The 12,999-nt window shown below is 49.2% G+C and overlaps 5 protein-coding genes across 5 annotated transcripts; 1 reads left to right on the forward strand and 4 right to left on the reverse strand.

The window, feature by feature from the left end:
• Positions 1 to 213: 213 nt before the first annotated feature.
• Positions 214 to 754, reverse strand: T310_0446 (uncharacterized protein; the record flags this gene model as incomplete). The annotated part of the gene is made up of 2 exons (XM_013476650.1): positions 214 to 349; positions 558 to 754. The coding sequence occupies 2 exons, from the start codon at positions 752 to 754 to the stop codon at positions 214 to 216; spliced, it is 333 nt and encodes a 110-aa protein (XP_013332104.1).
• Positions 755 to 2,170: 1,416 nt separating this feature from the next.
• Positions 2,171 to 2,858, reverse strand: T310_0447 (uncharacterized protein; the record flags this gene model as incomplete). The annotated part of the gene is made up of 4 exons (XM_013476651.1): positions 2,171 to 2,395; positions 2,454 to 2,593; positions 2,663 to 2,700; positions 2,773 to 2,858. The coding sequence occupies 4 exons, from the start codon at positions 2,856 to 2,858 to the stop codon at positions 2,171 to 2,173; spliced, it is 489 nt and encodes a 162-aa protein (XP_013332105.1).
• Positions 2,859 to 3,981: 1,123 nt separating this feature from the next.
• Positions 3,982 to 6,312, reverse strand: T310_0448 (Oxidoreductase, 2OG-Fe(II) oxygenase family; the record flags this gene model as incomplete). The annotated part of the gene is made up of 7 exons (XM_013476652.1): positions 3,982 to 4,713; positions 4,783 to 4,851; positions 4,901 to 5,221; positions 5,277 to 5,483; positions 5,541 to 5,620; positions 5,669 to 6,111; positions 6,161 to 6,312. 7 exons carry the CDS (start codon positions 6,310 to 6,312, stop codon positions 3,982 to 3,984), a joined length of 2,004 nt encoding a protein of 667 aa, XP_013332106.1.
• Positions 6,313 to 6,877: 565 nt separating this feature from the next.
• On the reverse strand, positions 6,878 to 8,556 carry T310_0449 (uncharacterized protein; the record flags this gene model as incomplete). The annotated part of the gene is made up of 5 exons (XM_013476653.1): positions 6,878 to 6,898; positions 6,977 to 7,614; positions 7,670 to 7,846; positions 7,896 to 8,157; positions 8,206 to 8,556. 5 exons carry the CDS (start codon positions 8,554 to 8,556, stop codon positions 6,878 to 6,880), a joined length of 1,449 nt encoding a protein of 482 aa, XP_013332107.1.
• A 1,638-nt stretch (positions 8,557 to 10,194) lies between these two features.
• T310_0450 (O-acetylhomoserine (Thiol)-lyase) lies at positions 10,195 to 11,945 on the forward strand (the record flags this gene model as incomplete). The annotated part of the gene is made up of 8 exons (XM_013476654.1): positions 10,195 to 10,244; positions 10,315 to 10,398; positions 10,581 to 10,794; positions 10,880 to 11,354; positions 11,403 to 11,547; positions 11,615 to 11,629; positions 11,704 to 11,818; positions 11,901 to 11,945. 8 exons carry the CDS (start codon positions 10,195 to 10,197, stop codon positions 11,943 to 11,945), a joined length of 1,143 nt encoding a protein of 380 aa, XP_013332108.1.
• Positions 11,946 to 12,999: the final 1,054 nt, after the last annotated feature.

Raw genomic sequence — 12,999 nt, forward strand, 5'->3', positions numbered from 1 at the left:
ATTTCTCGTACGGTTGCAACTCGGGGGGCGTTTCCTCGCTCATCCATGGATAGTATCCACTGGGTAAGAGTTATTTCTTCAGTAACAGACAGTTTTCGATTCCTTTCCTGCGCATGCTCTCGCGTCGTACGGCCTTTCAATCGATCGTGTAATGTGGAATGGGGAACATCATATAACACAGAAGCTTTTCGCAGACTTGAGACTTGGCCCTTCTTATATGCTTGAAGAGCCAAAAGAATCTTTCCTTCCTGATTGGAAGCTTGTGGGAGTCTTGAGGTAGGCATTTTTGTTGATGGGAGTGGAGGCGCGTAAGCGTGGTGAGAAGTGTCCGACTAGGTCATTTGTCCGACTAGGTTATAGATTACGTTAGTTAACTGGTATATAAGGTAATAATTTCTATTATTTAATATAATGCCCAACTGAGCGACCACTTTCCGAATTCGCTGGATATTGAAGCTTTTCAAACGAGCAAAAACGCATAAAATTAGATAGATTCCGCTCTTTAGGCCTCTGCGGACATGTATTTCTTCTATGCCCTACAATTCCACATTCACTACACTGGCAGAGCGTAACCATGCTCCTGTGCAGCTGCTACAGCCTCATTTTCTGCTTTTGCAAACAAGTGAGATGTCAAGCTTCTTGGACTATCAAAAAACCTGTACGAGATAGGTTCTTCATAGACGTCTTGCAATTTTGCATAATCTTTATAGGTATAGCCCATAGGTTGCGGTATCCTTTGCAAGAAGACCTGCATTATGCATTGCCAATTGGCAGCCCTTTATTAGCTGATTTCTATATACGCTGTTTTAGTAGTGCCTTAATTGTTGGAAACTATAGTTGCAATTCCATAATGTTAGGAGGTGTCTGGTACGTAATTGGCCTTTGAATTGCTGTGACTGCCACTACAAACTACAACAGAAATGGCATCAGTCCAGAGGACTGCTGTAGTACTTGTTCGACATAGCAGAAAACTAATGGATAGAATATCATGTTATTCGCCTGGGTGGATCACTTATTGGGGAGATATAAGTTCCACTGTCCAAGATCTACAAACGGACAGACTTGGTATAGAGCTAGATGCGCATTAGCAGTGGCTTGGTAAATATAAATGTGAAGTCATGTGTAAATAACTTATCTGAAGTGTCTTGAAGCCTAGAGAAATTCAATGTGTTAGGACAGCAGTGTGTAGAGGAACAACTTGGCGTGCTTATTGATTCTGAAATCTCTACTATTGACCCTCTGCTAGAGAAACCTCTGGCAGTGTCTGTTAGAACTGGTTCTCAGAAAGATAGCCCTGTACTCAATAGCTCAAGGCAATGTGGGATCTAGAAGGATGGATCCATCTATACACTATGGCATATATTTCATAGCGTTAACGGTGGAGAAATAACCTTGGGACCTAGTGCCCTCTACTTTGACATAAGTTGAATAAAAAGGAACTACTACTAGATAAGTAAGGAAGATTTTACGGATTCACTAAAGGTTGCAATTCCGGAAAAGTGCCTTATTTTGTCGTGTTTATATTCTGAACTCGAATTGATTCCTGTCTGTAATGGAGTTTAGTACTCTATAGTAAGTTGAACTGTGGGCATCTGGCGTATAAGGCTCTAATACACCACCAGATATCTGGGTTTCTACTACGGGATAGTATTGGTTCCCTGTTCCTACTAGAAATGAAGGTCTAAGTAGGTATGTACAGACGCTAAATGTCATACTTTGGTTAGGCCAATCATAGGAAAAGGAAGTATGCTGATCTTCAGTAACCTTACAGTAAACCACGGGTCATACACACGGTCTGACAAAGTCGCCAGTTGAAATTCCTGGGTTGGTCATTTCAAGAGATCAATCATTATAAACACTAAAAACACCGAGTGTTCACTGAAGCCTCTCGCTGCTTAGTATGCCAAGAGATTGGAGTTAATACGGATCTAGATTTGGAGTTTGGGACTGGGAATCGTTATTTCATCCTTCTGTCGCGATAATGGCTTCGTTACTGTCCAGTCTGTTCTCTAGCTAGGATTAGGACAGATACTAATGTAAAACTACCAGTAACTGTCAGCGAAGAACGAGGAGGCATGCTGTTTCTCCTACTCGTACTGTCTATACAACATCGCAGCCAACTAGCCAGCTTTGATCATTCATCACCTCCCTCACTCATGATAATCCGCACCTACTCCACCCTGACAATCTTCCCCGTCTCGACCTCGTACAGGTACCCGGTAATCGGCACATCCAGGATAAGCGGGTTCTGCTTGAGGATCTCAATATCATCGAGGACACTCTGGCGCAGGTCCTTAAAGGGCAAGAAGGCGATATGGTCAGCATTCTGCTTCAGCTCGGACCGGATTTTGTCGCGGATGACGTCGTCAGTGAAGGTGAGCATGCCGCAGTCGGTCTGCCGGAGACAGTCAGTATGATCAATCGATGTGTATACATAGCTCTGTGTAACGTACGTGGTGCAGGATGACTATCTCCCGAGTGCCCAGCAGTTGCTGCGAGATGACCAGACTGCGAATTGCGTCGGTGACTCGACCTCCAGCGTTGCGGATGACGTGGGCGTCGCCTTCCTCAAGGCCTAGGGCGCGAGCTGGGTCTGAAGTACGTATGTTAGGAAATACCACAAGAAGAGGACAGAGAGAATAGTTTCATCGCTGAGCCGTACCGAGTCGAGCGTCCATGCAGGCCACCACAGCGACTTTCCTGCACGTGCAGTAACATCAGTCATAAATTCGAACGGTACCCTGTTATAGCTGATGGAAAGACTCGACTCACCGTGCCGGAGGCAGAGGCAGATTGCCCTTGGTAAAGGACGCCGCGTACTTGGCATTGGCGGCCTCGAATTCGCGCGCAACCGACATGTCGATAGATAAGACAGCTTCTAGTTGGATGAAAGTAGACTAAAGCGAGGACCTTGATAGATAAGCTTATGGAGATGTACAGATAAAAATTATACTGTACAAGTGAAACCACTGGATCGAGTGGGCGAGTGACAGAGAACAAGGTACTCGTCGTACAATAGCATAGCATTGATACATGTATTTATCTCTTTATGAACGACCCCTCACCCCTCATCTGGATGTATTTGGTCAACAGCAATGGGATCATGTCTGGACGATTGCGTGATATCGATGCTGGATTGCTCGTGCGGAGAACCGCCACTCGATTCGCGCCATCCAACCGAACCGCACGAGCGGAACTCGACATGATCGTCGTTCTGTGAGGAGATTGTATTAGTGTGAGTATTATGTATGCAGGGACTGTAGTCTTGCATGATGTGTTGCATGGCTAGCCTAGCAATGAGGGGGTTGGAAGGATGAGGTGTATACTGACGTCCTGCTCTGATCAACGAGTGCCATATGCTTATCATTACCTTGACGAATCATCTGATTATTCCTGCAAATATATAGAACCTTCGTGTTGTTCCGAGAGGTGTGATCTATTTGCAACTTGCTCAAATGCATGTCCTTTTCTATATTCGTATGATTTTCCGATTTCTCCATTTTCATCCGGGCTTTCTCGGAGGGATTACGCCTCAATACATATAATAATCGAACTAAGATTAACTCCCAGCTCATTTTTTTAATGCTTACTAAAATTAGCTTAATGTGTCTAATTTTCTCGCAATATGTGTCGAGTTTTTTTTTTTTAGTAGTTCTTTGTCAACCCTAGGTATGGAAATAAAAGTTAGGACGAATTACTTCAAAAGCGCACCCTCTTTTATCTATATCAAGATTTAATGAGGAAATTCAGAGAGGAGACAACTAGAAACATTGATTGTTTAATAACCATCACGATTTATCCATTATTGTTCTATTTGCTTTGAATTCTTGCTGTGACTGTCTACAGGAGATTTCCTCTGGCATCACGTCCCTACTATGAAGATTAGTCCACGTCAAAGGTATAATCGGGGATATGCAGGAAGATGAGTTTCTCCTTCTATACTGTTGACCTGGTGAAAAATGGCAATTCTACGGTAGCGGGTTAATTGTTCTTGCTTTTAAACTCCTGCTGCTTCCGCAGCGCCTCGGCCAACAGATCCGGATACCACCGCTGCGCGACATCCTGATGGCTCGTGATGCGCGCGATGAACGTGCCCTCGCCGATGTTGCCCTGGAACATCTTGTTGAACGTGGCCTCGGCGTCGGACCTCACCTTGTCGTCCTTGACCAGGTCGCGGATGTGCGGTGGGATGTCCAGCTTCAGCTTCTCGGCGGACAGGTCCAGACTGACTCCCTGGAAGACGGCGAACGAGTACCGCGGGCCCAGCGAGTTGCCGTTGGCGTCGACGTAGTTCTCCTTCTTCAGGCTCACGCGGTGCGTCGTCGCCGTGCAGACGCCGCCAGTCAGCGCCTCGAGCGCGCGGCCAATGTTGATCACCAGCGTGCCCGGGATAGGCGTCACGGGCAGCCAGACACCGGCCTTGTTCTGGACCTCGAGCCCCGTATGCGGCGTGCCCTGCAGGAGGAAGGTGAGGAAACACGAATCCTTGTGTGGGCCAACGCCCTGCGTCTGGTCGTCCGACTGCGGCTCCGGGTATTTGATCAGCTTGAGCTTGTGCTGCTGCGGATACTCGAAGAACTGGTCAAAGGCCGTTGGGGGGAGGTCCAGTGCTTCGGCGACGAGGCTCTTGAACGATTCAGCGAGGGCGTCGACTGCAGAGAGATACGCTTCGACGGCGGGGCGGAAGCCAGGGAGAGCTTCGGGGTCCGGCCACTACGGAGTAATAGATGTATTAGTTTTTTTTTCTTCCGAGCATAATAAGGAAATAAAGAGAATACCCACCTGATTCGGACCCCGCAGATTGCGATACACCGGCTCATCAGGCCCCGGGGGCGGAAGCTCCGTCGCAAACTGCAGCCGTCAGCAAAGAAACCATCTACTCTCTAGAATTCAGACGTACGTCAAACTGCTCGCGGTAGTCCGACTTCAGCGCCGTCACTTCGGCCCCCAGTCTGGCATACCCCAGGAAGTGCTTGCTGTTGACCATCTCGATCTCCAGCTTCTTCTCCAAGGGCAGATTGAACAGCGCGATCGACTGCTCCACCAGCGCGTCCTGGACGTCCGGCGGAATGGAGGCGTTTTTCAGGTAGAAGAAGCCGACGCGGACGATGGCATCGCGCAGGGCTGCAAGAAACGCGGGTCTCGTCGAGGGGTTAGTGGCTTGCGAATAGTCTAGAATCGGGATGGACGTGAAGGCGTCAGAGGGGCGGCCACGATTTGCCTGGGACTGTCAGCCTGGAACGGTCTTGCATCCGGACAAAAATGGCACTGCATACCACTCGCTCGACAAACTGCCTCCGCAAGTCGAACAGTTTGGACGCGTTGATGGAGAACTCGTAGTTATGGCCGCCGCCGGGCAGCAACTTGGCCTCGACTTCAGGCGCACTGGTGAACCGCTTGACCAGATTGTCGAATTTGGGCTGTGCCTCGGTGATATTACTCCAGATAAGCTCGGTCTCAGCGGCGAGGAACTGGACGGGGACCTGCTTTGGTCAGCGTTTGCGGCATTCTTTCTCGAATCCAGCACTGGTCGGATTTACCTTGATACTGGGGAAGACCTTGTTCAGGAGATAATCATAGTAGTTCCGGCTTTCGTACTCACGGATTTCCGATTTGAGACCTGCGCTGTCAGTCCATTAATCGATGCGAATGACTCTGACGAGCTTACCTGGCTCGAAGACGGCTGCGGCGAGTTCGCCGCTCAACGCGTCCACGTTGACAGACTCGAGGTTGCCGAGGAAGCGCGTCAAGTTCTCTGCCGACTGGCTAAAGACGAAACGAGGGTTTGCTGGGTCAGGATCAGGCTCTGGGATGAGATTCAGACGCTCTGTCGAGGGCAGCGTGCCCAGGGTGCTGACGCCCAGAACCGGCAGTCGAGCGCCTGCTTCGGCAGCGATGACCAGCGAGAGGGCGCCGCCTAGCGAGTGGCCGATCAGCACGATGCCTTGCTGTCCGCCAGTCTTCTCGCGGTAGACGAGGTCGATCAGATCGATGAGGCCCAGCAGCGAGTCGGCCAGGGGGGTGGTAGTCGCGGGGGTGGGCGTGCCACCATAGCTGGGGCGGTTGATGTTCAGGACATTGTATCCGAGGTCGCTGAAGCCTTTCGCGACGCTGAGAACGGTCAGTATTTCGCCATAGTATGGAAAAGCATGGTGCATACGAATGGCACGAGTTGTCGAAATACGCCGCCGACGTCCCGCCGCCGTGGAGGAGGACGACCAAGGGCTTGTCTGCCTGGCCGCGCTTGAACAGACCAGCGAACTCGAGGCCGTCCTTGGAGAAGGGGATTTTCTCGTCAAACGTCTGCGCCATGGATATCCTGCAGCGAGTCAGCAGAAGTCAAGGAGAAGAAAGAACAGCTGAGAAGCAGACTCGCGTGGGAGCCTGACTGACTGTTAGTAACCCCGCATTGAGTCTTAGTTAAGCGTTGCAGAGATATCGGATCTGTCCCACTGCATATGATTATTCTTAGCTACTGGCTGGTTAATTAGCTAGCTGACGATCCACCGGCGCGATTGCGAGCTTTTAAGCTCGGATTCCGAATGCAGACCATGTTATGGTTGGCGGATCAGATCCACAACTAAGTCAGAAGAATGTTGATTCTGATCGGATTGATGATGTTATCGCCAAAGTTATTGATAGCAATGTTGTTAATGATTCTAGATTCAAATTTAGCAATCTATCGACGCAGGAAAAAATTCCTAGAAAGGCTTGAAATACAGGTAAACGACTAAGGATTTTGGCAAAAAATACTACTAATAAGAAATAAGAATTCGATTTTCTTTCTCTTCTAGTGGGAAATTCTGACAAATCTATATTAAATTCAAAGTTAGGCGGGGAAATCATCTGTCCAGTGCTTGTGTTTCAGGCGATCACTTCACACCCTGTCTGAATGAGCCTACAATATATTCGCACTTCATTAAATTGGCTCCATAGGAACCCCTTCTATGCGGATATATGACTTCTACTATCACACCTCACTGCCAACTAGCTGGCTGGCGACGTTCACTCTCTCGCCAGATTTATGCACATCGGAACTCCCCTCGCTGCTCACTTCGATCGGCTGTCGGCCAATAACCCCCCTGGCCGTATCGCGCTTCTCCAGATACGCAATCAGCAGGATGAACGGCAGCGTCAAGGCCCCCGTCACCAGGCTGGCGATGTAGCCCTTGCGGAAGTTGGGCGCATCCGTCACCGGATAGAAGATCAGCGGCCACCAGGTCACAAAGGCAAAGTCGAACGAGTTCATGAACCCGGTCGTGATGGCGCGCAGCTGCACGTCGTGGCTCGTCACGTCCGCCATCCACGAGTACCAGATGGCCTGCGGCGCGTACGTCGTGCCCAGCAGGTAGAAGGCGAAGAAGTAGCCGGCGTCGGAGGGCGGGTTGCTGACCAGGATGGCGCTGCCCACGACGAACGTCAGGCCGACGGCGACGGAGCATTCCCAGCGCGAGCCCAGCCGGTCGGAAATGACCGAGTAGACCACCGTGCCGACGATGGCGGTGGCGTAGACGCCGGTGGGATAGTTGTTCTGCTGGACGACGCTGTACCCGCGAGACGCCATCCACAGCTGCATGACGTTGTTGCCCAGGGACTGGACACACAGCGAGTAAACTAGAGAGGCAGAGAGTCAGAAATACGTCCAGATAAATACTTTTGGTCGACTCACGCATGAAGATCAGCGGCAGCAGATAGAATTGCCAGCTCAGAAACACCCGCTTGAACACGGTTAGATCCCACGACTGCTTGGGCGTGCAACCCAGGCGTGTGGCTGCGTGTTCCTTCTGCTCGTCAGTGAGATACCAAGCTGCGCGATGAGCAGGGAGATCGGGGATAAACACCCATCCTGAAGCAGTCAGTCAGCAAAAGCCCAATTCTGGGGTGCATGTTCTTACCGAACAGGGCGATAGGCAGCGTCATCACGGACACAATGATGAAGATCCATTTCCACGCCGGCAGCCCTCCTCTTCCTGCCAGCGTCTGCAGCAAGCCGGCCTGGATCCAGCCGCCGGCCATGCTGCCCAGCTGGCCGAAGCAGCAGAACACGGCGGCGCGAGTGCCCAGTTCCGACTTTTTGTACCACGAGCCGAGGATGAATTGCGCACCGACGCTGGACGAGTCAGCATGAAGACTGAAGTAGGTGACGAAGGGAACAGACTATGCAATGGCGGAGAAAGCGCCCTCAATACCATTCAGCAGGATGACCTGCCACGCGCGGGTCGTCTTGTACGTGACGAGCGTGAGAACACTCCAGGTGACGTTTGCAGCCACAAAGACGTATTTCGGCCGGGCGATAGTCAGCAGACTGGTCCCGGGCATCTGGCACACGGCGTAGGTGATCAGATACACCGTGTTCATGTAGTTGTAGTCCTTGCCCTCGAAGCCCAGCGCTTCTTTCATGCCGCTGATGTACGCGGACGAGTAGCTGGCGCGCGTCACGCCGAACAGGAACCAGATGAGCGAGAAATAGGGCAGCAGCGTGAAGTCGAGCTTGGCCAGCAGCGCGCGGTCTTTGGGGTCAGCGCCCCAGAGCCGGAGGGCGAGGTTGGATGCCATTAGACAGGAATTATTTTGCTGCGTTGTTCAGGCTGATATATTCCCTGAACATCGACGGAGGATAAGCCCGTCGTATATCGGTAATGCAACGCTATCCCTCAGCAGCAGCAGGGCAAATCGTTCCCCGAAGACCCATGCAGCTGGCTTCTGTCAAGCAAGATAAAACTCAAGATAAAATTATACCAAGAGAATAATCTCTTGGTAGATCGTCAAACTGAAGAATGCGAATAAAGTTAGCAATATTAATAATATTTCTAGCTGCAGCATTGTGTTCTGTCTGATGGTCTAGAGCCCGCTAACGAAGAATTAGAGCGTTGCGAAATCCTCGACGCGAATGGCGTAAATGTATCCTGCAGGCCGCGGTCGAGAGATAAGGCTCTTGCTCGTCAATGGCGTGCTGGAGAGTGTTCGCGCGCTATCTCGGAGAATATACAGACAGTCCTGACGGAAAAGAGGAATTTTCCGACCTTGAAGGAAAAAAAAAGGACTTTTTGATGATGTATTTCTCGGCAAAATTATGCAGAGACTCTGAGAGACTCTGTTGTTGTTTACTGGTGATAGTGAAGATGGTTACTTTACTGTTAGCTTAGTTGTGGGGTACAAAAATAATATATGTTAGAGGTGAATTTTTTTTTGTTTTTGCTTGGAATTCCTTTAAATCCATTGAAGAAAGTTTTATACACAACTTTTTTTTTTTTCAGCCATGACCATTGTCCCTGGAAATGTAAAATGGTCCTGTATTGTTTGCTTTGAAAGGTTAAATATTTTTTTTTCAACGACGAATCAAGCATTCTCGATTACAAAATAAAACTCGTAGCATATAGATCCGCCTTATTCCAAGCCTATCATTCAAGATATAACCAATAATTATTTTCTTTTTCTAATCCTACCCGACAATAATAGCCATCTGCTGTTTATCATACTATTTTCTTCTCATCACAGTTGAATCTTATCACATTCTTACAGGCTAGAATATCAGACTTATACAACGAGAATCTACTCTTCGTCAGTGCAGGCTATTAATTCTAGACCAGAGTCTCAGCAATGACGACGATTAGTGGGGATGAGGGAAAAGAACCCACGCCAATAATTCGTCGCTTCGACCCAGACCATCTCCATCGTCCACGGGGTACTCCGTACAGGGGAATTTAGTTCAGTAGTCTATCTACAATCGACTAGCTGTTCGCCGTCCTCTCTATCTCAACCGTTCTATCCACACGGATCCATCCATCTGATTCTGACAGGACAGCTCTGGCAAACTCCGAAGATTAAATCAGGCCAACGTGTATGAAATCTACACGTGGAACAAGCCCCACTGCGAGTTCTGCGGGGCAGTCAGGATCATAATAACCATCATGGCTACAAAGTAGAGGGTGACAAAAGATCTAGCACAGCTGCTGTGCTGAATAATTTTTTTCTACCACTTTTGATGTCGAGTCTGGACGGAGTGGAGAATCTACCAGTCGATCACCATTGCAATTAGCGCAAAAGACAGGAATATTGTCTGGTTGACACGACATGGCAGAGAACGGACAGCAATTGCGGTTCGAGAGTCTGTCCATTCATGCGGGGTAAATACATCTCACTGGTAACTTGGTCTATGGCTAATGCGAGGCAATCGTCGCTCACTCAGACAAGATGTCTATTCGGGAACAGGCGCTGTCACTGTCCCTGTTTTCGCTTCTACTGTAATTCCAAACTACCCTTGACCAATGATCCGTGAATTCTGTGAGCTGACTAGCTCTGATTACGTTGCAGTCCTTCGTCTTCAACAGCAGTGCCCATGGAGCAGACATTTTTGCTGGGCGAGAGGAGGCGTATGCTTACAGTCGGCTGGCGAACGTACGCATTCAGATTCGTTTCAATGAGAAATACATGCTGACATGACGGCAAGCCCACCGTCGCGGTCTTCGAACAACGGATAGCCGCGCTGGAAGGCGGAGTGTCTGCCCTTGCTGCGTCGTCAGTAGAGATCCATCTTCCTGACTTGTTCTACTGACGATCGGCTGGCTGACGGTTGGAAGCTCCGGACAAGCAGCCCGATGGATGGCCATTGCCGGGCTGGCCGCTGCCAGTGACAACATTGTTTCCGCGTCGACGATCTCTGAAGAAGCATATACGCAGTTCCGATACCGTTTCCCCAGCCAGGGCATATCAGTCAAGTTTATTGACGTTGAGGATGCAGATGTCCTGCGAAATGCCATCGACGACAGAACAAAAGCCGTATACGTCGAGAGCGTGAGCAGTGTCGGGCTGTCCGTCGCTGATATCGAGGCCATATCAGCCATTGCGCATGAGGCAGGAGTACCGCTGGTGGTGTCAGCTCTCACCTCCACATCCTGTAATTGCTTCAATACATATCCTAACGCTTTGTAGGGACAACACCCCCGGAGCAGGAGGCTATCTCTGTCGACCGATCGACCACGGTGCCGACATCGTCATCCACTCTGCCTCCGAACGGCTCGGCGGATTAGGACACGCCATCGCAGGCGCCATTGTTGACAGCGGGAAATTCCCCTGGAACGTCCACGCGAGACGATTTCTGCATCTGACGGAACCTGCGCCGGGATACCACGGGATGAAGTTCTGGGAGAAATTCGGCGACAAGGCCTACATTTTCTACGTGCGAAGCGCGCTCTTGCGAGATGCAGGACCGTGTCTGAACCCTTTCGCTGCCTTCAGCCTGCTTGCGGGCATGGAAACGTTGTCGGTTAGGATGGACCGACATAGTGGGAATGCCCTCGCGTTGGCCAGATGGCTGGAGGGACATGAGAAGGTGGCGTGGGTGGTGTATCCTGGTACGTAGGACATATGCGATGCGGATAGATTTATTCTGATTGTGACAGGCCTCCCATCCCATCCCTCCTTTGAAAGAGCGAAACGATATCTCCGGAATGGATTCGGAGGACTTCTCTTCTTCAGACTAGCTGCTGGAGATGAAGCGTCGCAGGCTGCCATGCGAAAGTTCAAGCTGGTTCGGAATGCTGATGGGTTAGTTGCTTTCCCAAGCCTTATTGCGCGCGTTACTGATGAGACGTTTTCCGCGATTGATGGATAGCATCGGCACAACACAGTAAGTACAATCCTCGCGGTTTTGCTTTCATTGGTATATTCATAGCGACAATTCACTAACGCCAGTGTTGTCAGAACACTCGTTCATTACCATCGTGTAGCGACAGGATCATATGTCCAAGAAAGCCCTTCTCAGCAGAGCGACCATAATACAGCCGCCATGCGCGTATCGGTCGGACTCGAGCATATCGTAAGTTCTCGAACTTTAGCCGGTTAGTTGTGAATAAAGGAAGAAAGAAACTAATCGTTTCGACCTGTTTTGTTTCATTCAGGATGACATCATCGAGGATTTCAGGCAGGCTTTGGCATGCGTTTAGAATAGAGAACGGGGGAGATTGAAGGGCAGAGAAGCAATTAGCATACACATTTTCGATCTACAATCACAATGGACTGTCATACGTCAGATTTCGGGCTACTTTGAGACTTGTTAAGTCACATTACTCCCAAAAGAGGAAACAATGAAAAAAAAAAGAAAGATCAGGTGCGTTTGAGATACAGACACGACTCAGACGGGTATATCTAGTGGGAAATATACTGCTCATTTTACATCGTCGCTCAAGTATTTATTGCTATGAATCTCTTTTGTGCTGCACGTCGTGGAATGAACTTGCTTACCCTGGCTCATCGAATAAATCATTTTTCCTCTATGCACTTCGTTGTACGGCTTGTCATTATGGAATGGCGAATCCTACGTGGTACCTAGTTAATAGACTGACTGAGTTGATTTCAGGTTTTAAATGTTATAATCTTCGAATAACTGGGATTTCGTCTGAGCCTTACGCACTTATCAAGCTAGACATTTTGGTTACTGTATTTGTAGATGGTGATGACAAGAATTATGTGCATACTTAGCTGGACAATCGAGTGCAACACGGGATTAAAGACATACGGATTCTGGTATGGATTACCTTTTCCACCTTCTAGGTTTAGTTCAAAGGTTTTTTGTTTAAAAAAAAATGGGGGGATGCCAGAGCAGAGGCGTAATTCAACCTGGGCAGAGGGATGATTATTAAGAGAAAGCCTACCTGAACCCTAATTATTAGTTTGCATGCACAAGAGACTGCCGTATGCACCTACAACAAGTAGACTAGGAATTTAATTCTAGCCAGAGACCACGTGGATGCTAGTTTGCTTTGCACCGCTTCTTCTGGACACCGAGAAGGGTGCCCTGCCCTTATCATGGTCGTTCGGTGCGGCCACCTGGACGCCTGAGCTGAAAGAACTAGTGAGATGACATCAGAGAGAATATGCAATTATCTCAGCCCTACAATAAATCAATCAATAGAAAAAAAAAAGAAGAAGAAGAACAGGAGTAGTGACTTCCTTCCGGCTTAGCGCACATGTATTGGCAGACCCTACACCGATTATACT

The sequence above is a fragment of the Rasamsonia emersonii genome, assembly GCF_000968595.1.
Source record: "Rasamsonia emersonii CBS 393.64 chromosome Unknown ctg1118621759678, whole genome shotgun sequence".
Lineage (NCBI taxonomy): Eukaryota > Fungi > Ascomycota > Eurotiomycetes > Eurotiales > Trichocomaceae > Rasamsonia > Rasamsonia emersonii.